The sequence below is a fragment of the Geotrypetes seraphini genome, chromosome 4 (assembly GCF_902459505.1).
Source record: "Geotrypetes seraphini chromosome 4, aGeoSer1.1, whole genome shotgun sequence".
Taxonomy (NCBI): domain Eukaryota; kingdom Metazoa; phylum Chordata; class Amphibia; order Gymnophiona; family Dermophiidae; genus Geotrypetes; species Geotrypetes seraphini.
In genome coordinates this window covers 174,201,329-174,221,465 of record NC_047087.1, presented here as the reverse complement: position 1 = coordinate 174,221,465, position 20,137 = coordinate 174,201,329, and the positions used below count along the sequence as shown (strand labels likewise).

The window sequence follows — 20,137 nt, the reverse complement described above, 5'->3', positions numbered from 1 at the left end:
AAGACGCTCAAGTATCTTACGGGCCGCATCGATGCAGAGGAGGATATCTTCTTTTTCAAGGGTCCCACTGCAACAAGAGGACATCCGTGGAAAATCAGAGGCGGGAAACTGCGCGGTGACACCAGGAAGTTCTTTTTCACCAAAAGGGTGGTTGATCGCTGGAATGGTCTTCCACTTCAGGTGATTGAGGCCAGCAGCGTGCCTGATTTTAAGGCCAAATGGGATCGTCACGTGGGATCTATTTGCAAAGTAAAGGCAGGGGAGGGTCATTAAGGTGGGCAGATTGGATGGACCGTGGCCCTTATCTGCCGTCAATTTCTATGTTTCTATGTATTTCTCCTCTAATTGCTCTTTTAAGCTATCTCCTGCAGCCCTACTGTACAGTACCAATTTACCTCTTTCTCCACTAGGAATGGCAATCTCTAACTTGAGCAATCCCAAGGTCTTAATTGACTTTTAGTGCATCCTTGTATTGTAGTGCCATTGTATTGTAGTGTAATTGACTTATAGTGCATTCTTGTATTGTAATGACTTCCTTAGATTTCCTGCAATGTTTTAAATGTAATGTCTAATGTAATGTTCTGCAATGTTCTATTGTAATGCCTTCCTTAGATTTTCTGCAATGTTCTAAAGTGTTCTTCATTTCTTACTGTAAGTTGCCTCCATCTCCCTATGCCCCCATGATGTCCATCATCTAGAGCAGTGTTCCCAACCCTGTCATGGAGGACCACCAGACCAATCGGGTTTTCAGGCTAACCCTAATGAAATGAGAGAGATTTGCATATAATGGAAGTGACAGGCATGCAGATCTGCTCCATGCATATTCATTAGGGCTATCCTGAAAACCCGATTGGCCTGATGGCCCTCCAGGACAGGGTTAGGAACCACTGATCTAGAGGGCAACTGAAACTGAATCAACAGCTGACATTTTCCATTTAGTTTTGACTGAAAACAAAATTGAAAGCAACATTTTCCTCACCCGCAGAGAAATCAGGTTTTCCCAGGACAGCCACTGCCACAATTCCTTTCCCACTCTGCCAGTAGAGGGTAGGTCCTCCAGGATCAACCTGCCTCCCCCTCACCCCCAAACACAACTCCTTTGCTCTCCCATTGCCATTTTGAGATTGGAGCCAGCATAAGCAGGGATGACTGGAGATCGGAACCAGTATATGCAAGAACAGTCTCAAAATGGCATCTGGGACCTCCCACACCAGTCTCACGAGACTACCGTGGGAAGTTTTGCCAGCCATTTTGGCTGAGGAAACTGAGGAAGCAAGAGAGACTGAAGGTCTCATTGGCTGAGAAGAGGCCAACAGATCACCAGGACATTTAAAGTAGGGCAGGGGGAGAACCTTTGGGTGGTCAGTCAGCCAGAGTGGGGAGGACTGACAATAATTGTAGAGGGGTTGATTTTGGTTTCAACTGAAAATGCATATAATTGCAGGCCCCAATTTATAGAATTGCCTCTAAGATACAGTTCTTTCTTCAAATAATTTATTGTCTTTTAGAACTTATAGTTTTGTCAAATTTTTGTGGCATTTCCTAAATGAATGTTCTTTTGGGGTATGTGGTTGGGAATTTGTTCCCTCCAGGAACTTTCTATATGGGCATATCCTACTACAACAGGAATCATTGAGGAAAGCATTGTATGCTGCATTAAGGACAATCCTGAGCCAGTCCTCATCAAGATCTGCTGCCATGGAGTACGACCAGAGCTGGAGCTAGACCGCAAGCAGCTACATTTTGACAAGATACTTATGCACAGGTAATAATCTGAAAACAAAGACAAAGGGACAGTGTGCTTATTATAGGCTGGTTTATCTAGTGAGTTTTACTTTCTATTTTGCTAGGCTTTGTTTTTAATGTTTTAGCCTAGCAGTTTCTTCCTGTTTCTTTTGGGTTCCCTGATCATTTGGAACTCGACCTGGAATCTGGTACTATGAGCCAACATTCACAATTACTGGTGGGTCAATATTCAGCCAGTAACATTTAGAACAGTGTATCTTAAACTGTGTGCCACTGGGGAGGAGGAGAGGCGCCGGCACCAGCTGACTGCCTACAGGACGTGCCTCTATGATCCTCTTCCCTTCTGGCACCCTCACTGGCATCTCAGAGCCCGCCTGGAGGGCCTTCACACACAAGCAGACATTGACCATGATGTCACGCATGCGCGTGATGTCATCATTACGATATCCGCACACTTCCAGGTGCCTTGAGCCATGGCCACTACCTTTAGTGTTATGTGGCTCAAGAAAGTTTACGGGACACTGATTTAGAACATAACATAAGAACAGCCATACAGGGTCAGACCAATGGTCTTTCAAGCCCAGTCTCCTGTTTCCAGGTCACAGTACATGGCAAAAACCCAAATAGAAGCAACATTCCATGCTACCAATTCAGGGCAAACACAGTGGCTTCCCCCATGTTTGTTTCAAAAGCAGACAAAAAGTCCATATTCTTATTTGTTTTAAAGTCCATATAAAAAAATGATGCGGGGAAAAAATTTGTCCCTATTTCTGTGAGCTCAGTCTCCGTCCCCACCCCGTCCCCTTGAGCTCAGTCCCCTGTCCCATCCCTGTGAAACCGGAAGTTACGTCAGCGAGGGACTTGGCAGAGAGAAGGCCTCGGTGCAGGCCTTTGAAGCTTGTTCTCCATGGCGGCTGAGGCTAAAGGTAAAACAGGTGCGGGCTGGGTGGGGAGTCTAGGTGTGTCAGCTTGCATGGTGGGGGGCTGCTGGACTCGCAGAGATGCCGACCTGGGTGTTTTTTGTTTTTTTACCATGGGAACCAGATCTTTTACCACTCCCACAAGGCAATAAAAGGCTTTGTTCCTGTTCTGCCAGTAGATGGCCCAATTTTTATCCCATCCCCTTACACCATGGCTTGCCTAGATGTAATTTCAATGAATGTCCCCTGGTTTTTGTAGTTCTTGAAAGGGTGAAAACTCAAATCACTCTACCTGTTCTACACCACTCAAAATTTTGTACATGTGCAAGATAGTATGTGCATTTTCCCTCAACAGATTTCAAAAGGAAAGTGCAGGTAGAGTGTCAACTTGTTCCATAGTTTCAAGATAGACTGATAAAGTCCAGTCCAGTTTTTACATCAATTTGCTATTCTGGATATCTGTCAGTTTTACTAAGAAAAGCAAGACAAATCCATATAGGCAGTGGGATAAAACCTAGATGAAATTAGTACTGCTGAGGAATATAATAGTAATTTGAGAATGACATTGTATCTGCATTTGTGACCCCCTAGTATCTCCTTGAGGTACTTCCTTAGAAGTATCTCTGGAGATAACAAGTGGGTTGAAGGAAAATTAACAAAACGTAAATTCCTTGCTCTTGCCTGATTCTCTAACATCTCCAATTTGTAATGTATATTATCCCAGGACAAGCAGGCAGCATATTCTCACATATGGGCGATGTCACTGACGGAGCCCCAGTACGGACCACTTTAAAAGTGCATTGCCACTTTAAGTCTTTGGAAAGTTCGTGATAGCCCACACCGCGCATGCGTGAGTGCCTTACTGCCCAACATAGGCGTGCGATCCCTGAGTTTCTTAGTTTCTGCGGAGCAAGAAGACGTGTTTTTCAACGGCCGTTGAATTTTTCTCTTTCGCTGTCTTACCGCTCTTGTGGAATTGTGACCTTTTTAGTCATTTCTTTTTCCTTTAATTTGTTTTTGTTATTTGAGTTAGAAAAAAATATCGTAATGATTTTTGTTTTTTCTCTCACGCGGGTTCGGCCTGGCGGGGCCTGTGCGATCACCTTTGCCTCAGACTTCAATTTAGCTGGGGCCGTTTTTCCGTCGATGTCCCGCCCGCAGTCGGGTTTTAAAAAGTGCGGTCGCTTTGCTCGGCCCATTTCAGTAACTGACCCATATCGCTGGTGCTTCCAGTGCTTGGGGCCTGAGCACTGTCTGGAAACTTGCTCCCGCTGTTCTTCTCTTCAGAAAAGAACAATGAAGAACCACCTGATCCAGCAAAAACTGCTTTTCGGCATCGCAATGGAGGGCGAGTCTATATCGACACCGACTTCAACGGCGCCGGCCAAGGCGACACCGCACCATTCGACACAGACGAAAACAACTCTGGCGTTGCAGTCATCTGTGGGTAAGCCGGCTAAGAAACCTTCCCCCACCCCATCTGGACCTCAGGTCAAAGTAGCAGTGAGTCAAGTCCTGCCGACTTCAAAGAGGCACAAAAAGCACTCCGCTCTGATCTCGGCGAGTGCCTCATCATCGGCCTCCTCATTGCTAGAGCATAGAGCTGCACTGAAGGTACCGGCGAAAAAGACAGTGGTACCAGTGCTTACCCTTAAGCAAAAGATAGACAACTTGCTTAAGGAGGACCTGGGTGTGTATTTGCAAATGCTGATGCCGACCCAATTATTCCCCATGTCAACACCGACTCCTTAGGTATCAGTCTGGTCTGAGCCCTTGACACTGGTTGAACCTGCAGTAGAGTCTCCATCGGTGCCAGTGCTTTCCATCAGAAAATCATCACTGTTGACTCTGACGCCGTTCAACCTCAACACAGACATCAATTGAGTCTACTCCGGTGCGGTCCCAGAAGGCATTGCAGAAGCTTAAACACTTTGGCCCTGATTCTCCAAAGTGCGTCCCGATTTTAGGCAGCTGTAGGCGTCCTACAGCTGTCTAAACAGCCAATTGGGATGCACGTTTTTTTTAAAAATGCTCCCCAGGCAGGCCGCCTATATTGAAGGCGCCTCCGGGAGTCTAGGGAGGCCCGCAAGATGCCTAAGCTCACCTAAGGGCCTTAGGCGAACCTAGGCGGCCCTACGTGTCTCCCTAGTAGAGGAAGAGACGCTTAAAATGTAGGCCAGCAAAATGCTGGTCTACATTGTAAGTAGATGCGGCCGCTATACTTATTTCAGCATGGGATCTCCCTGCTGCAATAAGTATAGCGGCCGCAGTTGCGGCCGTCTGTCCCATCGCCGACAGGAGGATGCCCAATCCTCCTGCCGGAACCCCCCTGGAACCCCCTTCCCCCCAAAACTGGTAATCGCTGACAGGAGGATGCCCAATCCTCCTGCCGGAACCCCCATGGAACCCCCCTCCCCCCCCCAAACTGGTGATCGCCGGCAGAAGGATGCCCCATCCTCCTGCCGGAAAGCCCGACAATTCCCCCCCCCCCCAAAACTAACCTCCCTTCCCCAACTAACCTTTACATGTTGGTCGGCTGGACGGGTCTTGCTGCCGTCCAGCCGACGGGCTCGCCTCGTGGAAATGAGATGGGCCCGCCCCTTCCCAGCCCATCCCCGCTAAATCTAAGGCCTGATTGGCCCAGGCTCTAGAAGCCTGGACCAATCAGGCCTTAGGCATAGCGGGTCCGCCCATCCCCACTAATCCTAAGACCTGATTGGCCCAGGCTAGGTTAGTTTTGGGTGGGGGTCGTCGGGCTTTCCGGCAGGAGGATTGGGCATCCTCCTGCCGGCGATTACCAGTTTGGGAGGGAGGGAGGTTCCAGGGGGGTTCCGGCAGGAGGATTGGGCATCCTCCTGTTGGCGATGGGACAGGCGACCGCGGCCGCTATACATATTGCAGCAGGGAGATCCCTTGCTGCCATAAGTATAGTGGCCGCGTCTAATTTAACCCGATTCTCTAACCGGCGTCTGTACCATGGACGCCGGTTACAGAATCGGGGTTTAGTGTAGGACCGATTCTGTATAGGACACCTCTCCTGGGCGTCCTATACAGAATCAGGGCCTTTGAGCCTTTGACCCCGAGTTCTCAGCACCGGGCCCATTCTATTCAGGTTTCAGACTTGTGGGTGCGGGGGGACTCTGAACAGGATCCTCTTCTTTCTGAGGTTGAAGGCTTTTCAGAGGATTACTCTCCTCACAATTCATCTCAGGAAACTCCTATATTGTCTTTTTCTAAGTTTCTTCGTGAAATGTCAGAAACTTTATCAATTCCCCTTGAAGCTGACTCAAAGCATTCTAAGCAGTTCCTAGAGGCCTTAGAATTTTATCAACCTAAGGAATTGCATAAGCTTCCCCTTCATGACATTTTGCGGGAACTTTTTATAAAAACTTGGAAACGCCACTTACCATCCCTGTGGCTCCTCGCAAGTTGGATTCTCTGTACAGAGTGATTCCCATTCTTGGATTTGACAAACCCCAATTTCCACATGAGTCTCTCCTAATAGAGTCTACATTGAAGAAGTCTTCAGGGGCTAGTGTTTACGCCTCTGTACCTCCTGACAGAGAGGGCAAGGCCATGGATTGCTTTGTATTAAAATGCTATGCTGGCCAACCGATCTGGTAACTATAACTTTCATTTTACCTTAAACATTTGATCATTTGTACTTTCCAAAAGTACATTTCAGAACACAAACTTCCTGCTTTTCAGCATCATATTTCGGATCTGTTTCAGCTGAGGAAGTATATGGTACATTCTACTTACGACATCTATGAACTTACCTCCCGTGCTGCAGCAATGTCCGTAGCCATGAGGCGCCTGGCCTGGCTTTGTGTATCTGAGCTGGATATCAACCATTAAGACAGGCTTGCAAATGCTCCTTGTCTGGGAGATTAACATTTTGGTCCCTCCATGGACACGGCTAATCAGAAGTTGTCAGCTCATAAGACCAGATGGGACACTCTGGTCAAGCCTAAGAAGAAGCCCACACCTTCTTGTTCTTTCAGACAGACTCCTTCTTACCAGAGGAGGTTTGCTGTTAAGCCTGACGCTCCTGCTCAATCTCAACCCAGGAGCCAAAAACAGAAACCCCGTAAACAGAAACCACAGGCTGCTCCCCAGAAACTTACACAGCCTTTTTGACATGTTTTTTTGAGAGCATAGCCACCGTTAACATTTTAAACTTTGCCTCAGCCCATCGGAGGCCGTCTTCAGTATTTCATTGCTCACTGGGAGCTCATAACCTCAGACCTCTGGGTCCTCACAATCATTAGGGTTGCACTCTCCATTTTCACTCCCTGCCTCCAGAGTCTAATTTGGACCCTGTACAGTCCTCCCTTCTTCTCCAGGAGGTTCAATCCCTTCTCCTGCTGAATTCCATCAAGGAAGTTCTTCTCTCTCAGCAGAACCAGGGATTCTACTCCCATTACTTTTTAGTTCCAAAGAAGATGGGAAGAATATGACCCATTCTGGATCTCGGAGCTCTCAACAAATTTCTAGTCAAAGAGAAATTTCGAATGCTTTCTTTCGCCCTGCTTTATTCTCTCCTCAATCAGAACGACTGGCTATGCTCTTTGAATCTCAAGGAAGCCTACATACATATCCACATTCATCTGACTTCCAGGAAATACCCTCGTTTTCAGATAAATCAACGTCACTTCCAGAACTTGGTCTTCCCTTCAGCCTGGCATCTCCCAGAGTCTTCATGAAGTGCCTAATTGTCGTGGCCTTATCTCTCTGATCATACGGTCTCCAAGTCTTCCCTTACCGGGACGACTGGTTGATCAAGACTGTTTCATCTCAAAAAGTGGTCCAAGCAACATCTCAAACCAACTCTTTTCTTCAGGTGTTAGGATTCGAAGTCAACTTTCCCAAGTCACATCTCATTCCGACTCAACGTCTTCAATTCATTGGAGCTATCCTAGTCACCACTCTCATGAGAGCATTTCTCACTCCGGATCGCCTTCAGGCTCTCATCCACTTTGTCAGCGACTGCGTCCTCTTCAGTCCATCTCTGCACGACACATGATGGTTCTTCTGGGCCACATGGCTTCCACTGTGCATGTGACACTACTGTCACGACTACACCTTTGCAAACCTCAGTGGACCCTTGACTCTCAGTGGTCTCAGGTGACGGATCGTCTCTTACAACATATATCTATAACATCATCTCTTCTGCAGTTGCTACAATGGTGGATGACGTCCTCCAATCTATCCAGAGGTCTCCTTTTTTACTTACCCCCTCATCACAAGGTCATCACGACGGATACATCCCCTTATGCTTGGGGAGCACATATGGACGATCTATAGACTTGGTCTTTGGACCGCCACAGAATGGACATTACACATCAATTTCCTATAGCTCAGAGCAATGGCTTTCCATAATCTTCTCTGCCCCCAAGTCCTCCTCTTTCGCACAGACAACTAAGTAGCAATGTACTACATAAACAAGCAAGGAGGTAAGGGCTCTCTCCTGTTATGCCAGGAAGTCCAGAAAATCTGGACTTGGGCAACAGCTCACAACCTTTTCTTAAAGGCTGTCTACATTCAAGGGGAGAAGAATTCCCTAGCAGACAACCTCAGCAGAATTCTTCAGCCTCACAAATGGACTCTCAACCCTGCAGGTCTTCAATCCATCTTTGATGACTGTGGGGAGCCACAAACAAGTCCACTTGTGGAGTGCCCCATTGAGCAGTTGTCCCAGTTTTGCTTCAGACTTTCCTCTCCATCTGGAAGCCGATGCCTTTCTCCTGGATTGGATGGGCCTATTTCTATATGCATTCCCTCCAATCCCTCTCATGTTGAGGACTCTGTTTAAACTTCAACAAGAGGTGGCCACTATGATTCTCATAGCTCCTTCGTGGCCCAGGCAACATTGGTTCTCCCTTCTACTTCAGCTCAGCACCAGGGAGCCCATATCTCTTCCAGTTTTTCCTACTCTGCTTACTCAGTGTCAGGAATCACTTCTACATCCCAACATGCAATCATTGCACCTGACAGCTTGGTTTCTCTCATGCTGAATCCATCTGACTTACATCTCTCCAAGCCTGTTCGACATATTATTGATGCTTCCAGGAAACCAGCCACTCAACAATGTTATCAACAAAAGTGGATTAGGTTCTCTTCATCATCATAATCCCACTTCCTTGTCAGTGGAATTGGTGTTAGACTATCTACTCCACTTATCTGACTCTGGTCTCAAATCTATATCTATCAGTCCATCTCAGTGCTATTGCAGCTTTTCACATGCCAGTCAAGGGAAAACCTCTTACTGCTCATCCTTTGGTCTCCAGATTCATGAAAGGACCTCTCAAGCTTCCACCTGTTGTCTGGGACCTTAATGTAGTTCTTTCCATGTTGATGGAGCCACAATTTGAACCCATGACCATAGCTCATCTCAAGTTCCTTACCTGGAAAGTGGTCTTCCTTATTGCTCTCACCTGTGCCAGGAGGGTCAGTTACTTAGAAGCATTGGTGGCAGAGCCACCCTTCACAGTTTTTTCACAACGATAAAATGGTTTTGCGCACTCATCCATAGTTCCTACCGAAAGTTGTCATGGAGTTTCATCTCAATCAATCAATTGTTCTACCAGTGTTTATTTTCCTAAGCCTCATTCTCATGCTGGAGAAACCGCTTTGCACACTCTGGACTGTAAATGTGCTTTAGCATTCTACATTGACAGGACAAAGCCTCATAGAACATCTCCCCAACTCTTCATCTCATTTGATCCTAACAAGTTGAAGCATCCTATTTCCAAGAGAACACTTTCCAACTAGCTGGATTCCTGTATCTTGTTCTGTTATGCTCAGACTGGACTGGCACTGGAAAGTCATGCCACAGCCCACAAAATTAGAGCTATGGCAGCTTCTATTGCTTTCCGTAGATCTATTCCCATTGAGGAAATCTGTAAAGTTGCCACCTGGTCCTCAGTTCATACGTTCACTTCTCACTATTGTCTGGAGTCTTTCTCCAGATGGGATAGGCACTTCGGCCAATCTGTAATACAAAATTTATTTTCCTAAAGGCCAACACTCCTACCATCCTATTCTTGTTAGCTTGGAGGTCACCAATACGTGAGAATATGCTGCCTGCTTGTCCTGGGATAAAGCACAGTTACTTACCATAACAGGTGTTATCCAGGGACAGCAGGCAGATATTCTCGTAACCCAATTGCAGCTCTACACTCTCGAGGAACGTAGGGAGAGGGGAGACATGATCGAAACATTTAAGTACCTCACGGGACGTGTCGAAGTGGAAGATGATATTTTCTTTCTCAAGGGACCATCGGCCACAAGAGGGCACCCGCTCAAACTCAGGGGCGGAAAATTTCATGACGACACCAGAAAGTATTTCTTCACAGAGAGAGTGGTTGATCATTGGAACAAGCTTCCAGTGCAGGTCATCGAGGCAAACAGCATGCCAGACTTTAAAAATAAATGGGATACCCATGTGGGATCCCTACGAGGGTCAAGATAAGAAAATTGGGTCATTAGGGCATAGACAGAGGGTGGGTAAGCAGAGTGGGCAGACTTGGTGGGCTGTAGCCCTTTTCTGCCATCATCTTCTATGTTTCTATGAATCTCTTCTGCCTACTCTGCCTCGAATCGCCGCCCTGCTCATCCCTGGATTTCTCCTGCCTGCCAACCTGAATCTCTCCTGCCCTTCCCCGCACTGCAACCCTGTGGTTTTAACCCACGGGTTAAAACCACGGGCTCCCTTGCCTACAAAAGTTTTTCTTTAAAAATTGTGGTCTAGACCCATTCCCCCCACACGCCGATGCCCTCCCGGCGCACCCACCCCATGCCAATGCCCCAGAAAAGGCAGGAGGGATGCCAACTCCCTCCTGCTATATGAAAACCCATCCCGGCCCACCTCCCTCCCACACTGCCTGCCTGTAGCTCTACCTAGGCCAGCCAGTTGGGCCGGGCTGGGCCCGGCCCACCCGCTCCCCCTACCTTTAAGAATCATTGGGAGCAGAAGGGGTGCTCATTCCCTCCTGCTCTAGGCTTCCTTCAAGGCCAGAAGGATGACCCAGTCCCTTCTGCTCCACGCCTCCTCCGCTGACGAGTATGGCCTTAGGCCACACCCCGATGCATCATCTGATGTGCGTGGAGGGGCCTAAGGCCCTAATTGGCTGGGGTACACCGGGCCTTAGGAGGGACTGAGCACCCCTACCTGGGGCGCCTCAGCCAATCCGATCGCCCCCATTTGAATATGACTGATTTGTGAATCAGTTGGACCTGCCCAATTCGGAAACGGATTGTTCCGATTCGGGCAGGTTCAGTGGCATACCTAGGGGGGGGGCGGGGGGGACGGTCCGCCCTGGGTGCACGCTCCAAGGGGGTGCACAGCCGGCCGGATCCAGAACCTCCCACGCTGCTTCAAACGGCACTTCAGCGTGGCTGCCGTACTTAGAGCAGAGTCGGCAGCCGTGCTGAAGTGAAGAAGGTCCCGCGATGACTGGGAAGAGGTAAGTGATGTCGGGGGGGTGGGGTGGTGGACGGGACGGGGGACCGGCAGCCGCAGTCATCACGGGATCTTACCGCAACTAACTGCTTCTGCCGGCCCAGCCCCCTCCGAAGTCGCTTACCTCTTCCATCCGAGCAGAAGCAGTCATCGCGGGACCTTTGGGATGCAGAAAGAAAGGAGGTCAGAGTGGTAGGGAATCATGGTGAAGGGTGACAAAGGGGGGGTCAGGGTGGTAGGGAATCATGGTGAAGGGTGACTAAGGGGCGGGGTCAGGGTGGTATGGAATCATGGTGAAGGGTGAGAAAGGGGGTCAGGATGGTATGGATGCGTAGTGGAGGGAGAGAAAGGGGCAGATGCTGATGGAATTGCAGGGAAAGAGACATAAGGGGGAACAATACTGCATGTAGGGTGTAGGGAGCAGATGCTGATGGAAGTGAGGGGAAGAGAGAGAAGGGGCAGATGATGGAAGTGGGGAGAAGGGGGCAGATGATGGAAGTGGGGAGAGAGAAGAGGGCAGATGATGGAAGGAGGGGGGAAGAGAGAGAAGGGGGAGATGATGGAAGTGGAGAGAAGGAGAGAGAAGAGGGCAGATGATGGAAGTGGGAAAGAGAGAGAAAGGGCAGATGATGGAAGTGGGGAGAGAGAAGAGGGCAGATGATGGAAGGAGGGGATAAATAAAAGGAGGGCACATGATGGGGGAAAAGGATTGAGTTAGGGAAATACTGGAGGAGCTGAGGGAAAGAGGTGGCGAGCTGTAGGGAGACAGTATAAAAGGAAATTGATGAGAGGGTAGTAAGAACGTAATCTAGATGGATGCAGAAAATAAATTGAAAAGGAAAATGAGGGAAGAAAGGGATTGCAGAAGAGAGGTGTGGGAGAGGGAAGGAGAGGAGAGAGATGCCAGACCAATGGAGGTGAAAGGAGAGATGGAAGGGGGAAGCATACAGTTTCTGGAAGGGGCATCGAAGGAAGAAGATGCCATATAGGGGCAAAGAGATGGCAGACAGTGGATGAAAGGAAGAGAGTAACAAGAAGATGAGGAAAGCAGAAACCAGAGAAGACAAAGGTAGAAAAAATTTTCTATTTATTGCTTTAGGAGACATGTGTCACTGTTTCTGTGGTGTTGCATTGTATGCAGAGTCCAGCTTCTTGCTGGTTCAATTTAACCTTTGTCTATGTATTTCTATTTTATCCCCCTTTTACAAAACTGTGGAGTGTTTTTTAGCACCAGCCGTGGTGGTAGCAGCTCTGATGCCCAGAATTCTGTGAGCATCAGAGCTGTTACCACCGTGGCTAAAATCCACACTACAGTTTTGTAAAAGGGGGAGGGGTTAGTTTGTGATGACATATTCCATACTAGGCAAAGGTGTTTTCTGTGTTCTATGTGTTTGAAAGACATGGTTTTCTGTTAGGATTGACGGTGTAGGATTGATCTGAACTAATCTGGCTTGTTTAGTTTTACAAAGTGTGTTGATGTTGTACTGCTCACTGCATATGTAAGATGCTGCCTTTTCCTAGGTACTCATGTGTGATGTGTGGATTGTTACTAAAAATCATGTTTTTTGTACAGATGGGGGGGCGGTGCCAAAAAATGATGGGTCCTGGGTGTCACATATGCTAGGTACGCCACTGGGCAGGTTAATGAATCTAGCCTTTTGACTTTGAAAATTGGTGCAAGGTCCATGGGTAAAGATATTCATGCATTTTGCAACAACCTGTATGATTTTGAATATTGCCCCCCTTAAAGTACTAGGACTGAAGAGTGTCTATAATTTGTGTTTTGAAATCATGTTATCTTGTGGTAGGTCTTGCTCTTTTCCTAAAATATTTATATGGTCTTATATTTAAAAAGGTTTGTAAGACAGAGAATCTGTATAAGTTGTGGTGCCACATTGTAGAAATTTTGCCCAAAATATGCAGAGCAAAAATGAACATTGTCAGTTCAGTACTTGTTATTGAAGATCACAATTGTTGAAACAGTGTGTTTGCCTCTACAGAAAGGAAACAAAAACTCTTTTCCTGCGGAACAGCACTCTCTTGGCTGTTGCCTGGCGCATCACAGGAATGGATAATCTGGGGGATGATTTTGCTCTATCTCAAAATCAGGGCATTATTGGGCCTCGTTCTGAGTTCAGCCTGCAGATTCACTTCAGAGGCACAAAGGTTATCAATGTAAAACGATTCATCCGATTGGAGGTAAGCCTGAATCTTTCTGGAAACCAGAATTGTGATCAAAATGCGTCAGATGTTCCTTGAAAGAAATGTTTCCTATAATATAATTTCCAGTGCAATAAGTGAGACATTCTAGACTAGAAAATAGGGTTATTTCCCCATACTCGCATACTCTGCAGAAGGAATCCATTCAGGATTTTTCACTCTGCCTCTGTAGTAGTGCTGCCCGATTCAAGAAAAAGTTTTTCAATTCGATTTAGCCTAATGAATCAATTTCTCAATTTGATTCGATTTTCCTGCCTAATTGGGTTGTTTTTTTTTTTGTTGTTTTTTTCAAACATCCTAGTGGGTTTATTTTATAGCCTCTTCACCTCCTTTGCCCTCTCCTACCCACACTGGCGCTGTGGTATAAACAAAAAAGACTTTTCCTCTCTCTGTTAAATCCTTGCTCACATTCGCAGTCTAACACCAGCTTTGGCAGGATACACATTTCAAATCTGACATATTGTAATCACAAAAGAGAAAATAAAATTATTTTTTCTACCTTTTTTTGTCTGGTCATTACTGAAATCATATTGGTCCCAGGCTTCTGATAACTCGCTTGCCAGGGTCTCCTGCCCATTTGTCGTTTCCTTCTTTCTCCATGCTAATCATCCATCTTCCATCTCTGTCCTCCCGTTCCATTTCCCTTCCCTCCCCTGGAGGTCTGGCATCTTTCCTTTTTTCATCTCCATCTCCGCAGCTTCAGCGATTTACCCCACCATCCCCAGATCCATCATCTCTCCTTTTCTCAACTACCCTTTCATCCAGCATTTCTCTCTCCTTCCCCACCACCCCAGGGTCCACCAGCACTCCCTTTTTCTTCCCAACTACCCTCCTATCCAGTATCTCTATCCCTCACCTCCCTCCACACCATCCCTTGTGTCCAACCTCTCTCCTTTTCTGTTCCTTTCCTCCCTAAATCCCATTTTCCACCATCTCTCTCCCTCTCCTCTGTTTTTAGACCCATTATTTCTTCCCCCCTTCCTCACCCAGTCTGGTATATGCACATCTCTTTGAACCCCCCCTCTGTGTACTACTCCAGGGCCCCCCCTCAAAGGCCTGACCCCCCCCCCGAAAGGTCTGCAAGTTTCCCCTTCTTTGCAGCGCCCTCCAGCTTCCCCCCTGGCCTCCCGATCTTAATTTCAGTTAATTACGGTAGCCTGCAGAGAGGATCGCCGGTGCTGTAGCGATCCTTGCAGGCTGCCGTCTGCCTCCGCAGTACGTTCCCTCTGCCGCAGTCCTGCCCTTCCTCCGAAGTCAGGAGCAGGATCACAGCAGAGGTAACGTGCTGCTGAGGACGACAGCAGCCTGCAAGGATCACTACAGCACCAGCGATCCTTTCTGCAGGCTGCGGTAATTATCTGAAGGTAAAAGCAGGAGGCCAGGGGGGAAGCTGGAGGATGCTGCAAAGAGCGCCTAAGCACTGCAGCACTTCCCTACTGACTCTCCCCCCCCCCTCAAGCAGGAGCAGCAGCAGCAATGGACAGCCAGCAAGAGGCAGTGCTGCCTCTCCTGCTTTAGGAGACCTGAAGGCACGGGGAGGAAGGTTGGTCACTGAATTGGTGAGGCTGATTTTTTTTAAAAACGGAATCAATTTGAATCGGAAATCGGGCAGCACTCCTCTGTAGTACTTCACTGATCGGTATAGCACCCTCTACAGTCTTTCCTTCTGAAAACATGTCTGCAGCTGTGTGTGTTCTGCTCTCCACATTGTAGTGTTTTAAACTTGATGTAGTTTTGTCCCCTTTGCGGGTATTTTCGCATTTGAAGCACATTTGGAGTTCTGCCTACTTGATAATTCACAGATTTCGGTCTGTGGCTGATAGGCCGATCCCTTTTGGGTACTTGCTAGCCAGTCTGCATAGTTTTCCTTGGAGCTCAGGGCCTTCCCTGAAGTAGTGTCACCTTCTGTTAAGCAGGGGTCGAGCACAGACTACTAGGCATACTTAGGTGGCTCAGCAGTGTTCTGCAGCATGCAAGCCGTGTTTATGCGCCTCCACTCATCCTCATGCATATCCGGTGGTCCGCTGGGGTGGAGGCATAGTCAGGCAGTGGAGTTTGACTGACAGCCTGAAGATCAGCTTTGTGAGAGCATTCCCAGCATTGTGGCAGTAAATTATTGTACAGCTACTGAGAAAGAGCTGTGAGCAGGTGGAGTCCAGTGTCTCATGTCACAGTGAGTACAACGTTTTCTGAGTTTCTGCGTGTTCCCCTGTGTTCCACCTCCTGAAAAATCCTTTAAAAATCGCTCTTTGGACTTTGGGAATTGTGAGTAATATTGCATTTTTGGCATGAATTTGGTGCCAGCGGCCATATTGGATTTTTAGCGATCTCTCTGCTTCTTCAAAACTTCAAATTTTGCCTCAAAAACTAATGGGATGGAGTCCTTAGGTCAAATTTAGTACTTTTAGAGCATCCTTGCGCCATGTCCGGATCAGACCTTCGGTCAATCAAGTCCGGCGATCCACACACGTGGAGGCCCTCCCAGGTGTACACTTGGCATAATTTGTAGTCACCCATATCCTTCTATGCCTCTTATAAGGAGATGTGCTGCATGGCGCAACTGTGGAGGGCTGTAGCAACCGGCTTAGCTTTCCCCCGACAGAAGAAGGTGAGCAGGTGATCAGATGCTCATCTAGCCTGGCGGAGTGTCCTCCATTGCTTTCGGGGCTCGGCATGGCTGGTTCTTCAGTCAGCCTGACTGTGGACTCTCCGCAGCCTAAGACATGCATATATAAGTAATCTAAGGGTGACTATGCCCCAGGAGACAGATACCTTCTCTAAAATCCAGAAGTTTTGTACTCAGAGTTAAAAACAAACAAGAATAAAAGTGTGTTGTTCTGAGCAGTTGCCTTTCATTCCCAGGGCCTCTTTGGATGGTGTGGTGCCTTTGGGCATGTTCTCGCCTCCACCTGATCCAGATATTAATCTGCCTGCTCATTATTTGGGGGATCCAGATGCAGATCCTGACCTCTCTGATCCCTTGTTTGACAGTGTAGCCCTTTCTGGACAGGGCCCTTCACGAACCAGGCTTGTGTGCTGGATCCACGGATCCTTTGGGGGCTTTGGATCCTGGTGATGATCCTACTGGCCTGCGCTTAATCAAGTATGCAGCTCTTCCTGTTCTTTCTGCTGTATCTTTGCAAGAATTGTGCTTAGCCACTCAGCTGGCTCTGTCCATTTCTTCTTCTCCCTGGCTTTATAGTGGGTGCTTGCAATCTGTGACCTTTCCCTTTCATCTGGATATGAGTTCATGGTCTCTGAGCAGTTTGACTCTCTGGAAGTTAACTTGAAGAGTGCTAGAGATAGTTCCTGCTTGTATCCCTTGGTGCAGGAGTGTCAACAGGTTTTGGGGCAGCCCAAGGTGGATTCCTTGGTGGCACAAGTGACTCAGAGTACTTCTCTTCCCAATACAGGAGGTGTTGTGTTGTCAGCTATGCAGGACCGCTGTGTGGATGAGGTCCTCAGGAATCTTTTTGAAACAGCCATTTTGGGCATCAAAGTTGCTGTGGTAATGTCTTTTGTCACATTTGCCTCTCTTGGCTGCTTATGTTAGAGACTGATACAATGGAGCTGCCTTCTCAACTACTGATGGCTGGGTCACATTATATAGCGGATGCCTTTAGCTCTGGGTCAGTCAGTGGGCTGGTTTTTCCACTTACAAGGTGACTTTAGCGCAGCTATCTTTTAAGGAGCAGTTATTGTCTGATAAAGGCCTGATGGTCCTCCTGGTTTTGATAATGGACCGTCGCCCATAGATCCTTCCTGATAGTAGGCCCAGACCCTCTAAGCTCTTCTGAGCAGGGACTGTCTATTGTATGTTAAAATGTATAGCACTGCATATGCCTTTTATCGCTATAGAAATAATAAATAGTACTAGTAGTAGGAGTTTGAGGTGTTCTAATTTTCGTGGCTCCAGATGCTCCAGACAGTATGCACATTCCTTGTCGCAGAGATTTTCCCAGAGCTCCTGAGGTTGGTATGTGAGCTACAGGTGTTCCAACCTTCTACCACCCATCCTGCACATCCTGACAAAAAGACGCAATGATGCTAAGATGCTGAATGCCCCTCTGTGGTTAGGGATCCAGCTCTTGGAATTTCTGCCAGCCTGGATGCGCATTTCAGCAGATCAGTGGGTCTTGGCCAATATTTGATCAGATACAAGCTAGAATATGCCTAGCCTTTGTCAGATTGGTTTGTGGATTCTCCGTCCAGACGATCGGACAAGGCACTCAGAGCCAAGGCTACTGTTAAGTGCTTGCTAAATATTCAAGTTCTAGAGCCAGGGTCACGTGACCTCTTGGGCTTAGGCAAATACTCTGTATACTTTATCGTGCCGAAGAATGGCTCAAAGATTGGAGGCCTCTTCTGGATTTTCAGCACCTGAATATGTCTCTGAATATGTCTTTAAACATTCCTCACTTACGAATGGAGACTGTACGGTCAGTCATTGCAGCAGTGGCTCCAGGGGTATTTCTGGCTTCCCTGGATCTTATGGAGGCGGGCTTACACATTCCCATATTTCCGGCCCACCACAAATCTCTGCAGTTCCATGTTCTGGAGTAGCATTGCCAGTTCTCGGCCCTGCCCTTTGGACTGGCGACAGCGCCTTGGACCTTCACCAAAGTGATGGTGGTAGCTGGTTACCTGAGGAAGATGGGCCTTCAAGGTTACCCTTATCTAGATGACTGGTTGATCAGAGCTCCCTCGTGGGCTGAGGGACCTCGCATAGTGGAGCAGGTGCTTCAGGTTTTGGAGGACTTGAGTTGGATTCTCATCCTTAGAATGAGTCTTATGTAACCTATATTTGGGCATATTTGGTAGTCCTCTTCACAGCTGTTGGCCATTTCTACCTGCCCAAGGCTCACATACAGAAGCCGTGTGCTCAGATTTTGGCACTTTTAGAGCAGCCAGTTTCTAAGGCATGGGATTAGCTTCAAGTTCTAGGCTCCATGGTTGCCCCACTCATTACCCTTAGATCTCCAATTAATATGTAAGTTACCATTTAGACTATTGTACTGCATCTAGTCTCTTTATTCGGTACTGTATTTAAACTTATTGTATGTTTTGAATTTGGACTCACTCTACTATATTATATGTGAATTTATTGTATTGTATTAGTAATGTACTGTACTTGTTATTCGCTGAATGTCCAGCCTTCTTACAATGTAAACCGCCTAGAAGTCGCCTGACTATGGCGGTATAGAAAAATAAAGTTATTATTATTATTATTATTAGTTTCTTGGGTGAGGGCGCACATGCGTCCTCTTAACTTGACTTTCTCTCTTGCTGGGTTCCACACCGAGATGCCTTGCAGATTTATCTATCATGGCTGCTCGAGGCTCGAGCAAGCATGAACTGGTGGATTCCCTCTGCAGAGGTGTACCACTCCTCCTTGTCTGCTGGATCATGGTGATGGCAAATGTCAGCCTATGGGGCTGGGAAAATCATTACAATCATTGTTCAGGGGTTGGACACCATCGCAGGGAAAATAGTCCATCTGTCTGGTGGAGCTCAGGGCCATTTATTTGGCTCAGATGAGGTTAAGAAGGCTCCAGAGGATCGAGCGGTCAAGGTCTTCTCTGACAATGCGTCGGTAGTAGCCTATGTCAATCACCAGAGAGGGACCAAGAACACTCCTCTGGTTGAGGAAGCCAGTCTACTTTTCTTGGGCAGAGAGTTTTCCCCTGGCATTGACAGCAGCACATGTGGTGAGAATGGTCAACGTGCAAGCAGAACTCTTCAGCGGATGATCTCTGGATCCGGGCGAGGGGCTACTGTTTCCACAGTCATTTCAGATGATTGTGAAGCGTGGGGGAGTCCCTAATTCAATCTCATGGGCACTTCATGATACAGAAAGTACTTCCCATCTTCTGTCAAAAATCCAAGCCCAGAAGTGGAGGGCTCGATGCGCTGGTGCAGTTCTGGCAGCAGGAGTTTCTCCTGTCTGTTTTTGCTCCTAAGCCATTGGTTGGCCATGTCCTTCAGAGGATCTTGGTTCATCCTGGCCTTGTTATGCTGGTGTCTTCAGCTTGATCACATAGGTATGTGGGTCACAGCCTTTGGGCTGAGCGCTTCTTCTGACCTTTCCACGCAGGGTCTGGTTACTATGCGAGTTCCAGGGTTTTTTGTTCCAGGGTTTTTTGTTCTCCCAGCATGGCTCTCGACCTTTGGGCATATGAAATGTTTTGCCTTTATTGTTGAGGCTCTTCTAAAGTCTAAGAAGTCGTCCAGGGAGTTGGCATGTGCTACAGCGTGGAAGGCTTTCCAATGTTGGTGCGGTCAAGATCAGGTATATCCGTATTCAGCTCTGATCTCGCTGATCTTTCTTCCCGCTGGAAAGATGCTGGCCTTATGGTGGCTTTTTTGCTGATCCCGGTAGCTGGACTATCTTACTTGGATCCTGGGACAGTTGGTCCTCTATGGTGGCTCATCCTAATATCATTCAATTCTTGCAGGGGGTCCATTGTGTCAGACGGCTGGTTGTCCATTCTCTCTGGCTTGGACCTTTGCCTGGTGCTGTCTAGCTTTATCAAGGCTCCCTTTTGGCCTTCTTTGGATTTGATGCTCTAGGCTGTTGTTTTGTGTTGAGTGTTTGCCTGTCCTTCTGCCAACAGGTTCCTTGACTCAGGACTGCCTGTTGTAGCATCTGGATATGTGCAGGGTCACTCACGAGTTTTGCCTCTTTGGGCCATCTGTTTGTGCTGACTCATTCAATTAAGCAGGGTGCTCCCACTTCTAGGACCACAATATCCAGATGAATCTGTATGGCTGTTTCCCAGAAAAAATG

The 20,137-nt window shown here is 47.6% G+C and overlaps 1 protein-coding gene across 6 annotated transcripts in view; it reads left to right on the top strand.

The window, feature by feature from the left end:
* Positions 1–20,137, top strand: part of HYDIN (HYDIN axonemal central pair apparatus protein) — a 1,718,235-nt gene that overhangs the window by 1,236,938 nt on the left and 461,160 nt on the right. For all 6 annotated transcript variants that reach the window (XM_033943280.1, XM_033943278.1, XM_033943277.1 and 3 more), the window contains 2 exons: positions 1,593–1,765; positions 13,131–13,329. In XM_033943280.1, the coding sequence (XP_033799171.1) occupies positions 1,593–1,765; positions 13,131–13,329 (372 nt within the window). The remainder of the gene's footprint in view (positions 1–1,592; positions 1,766–13,130; positions 13,330–20,137) is intronic.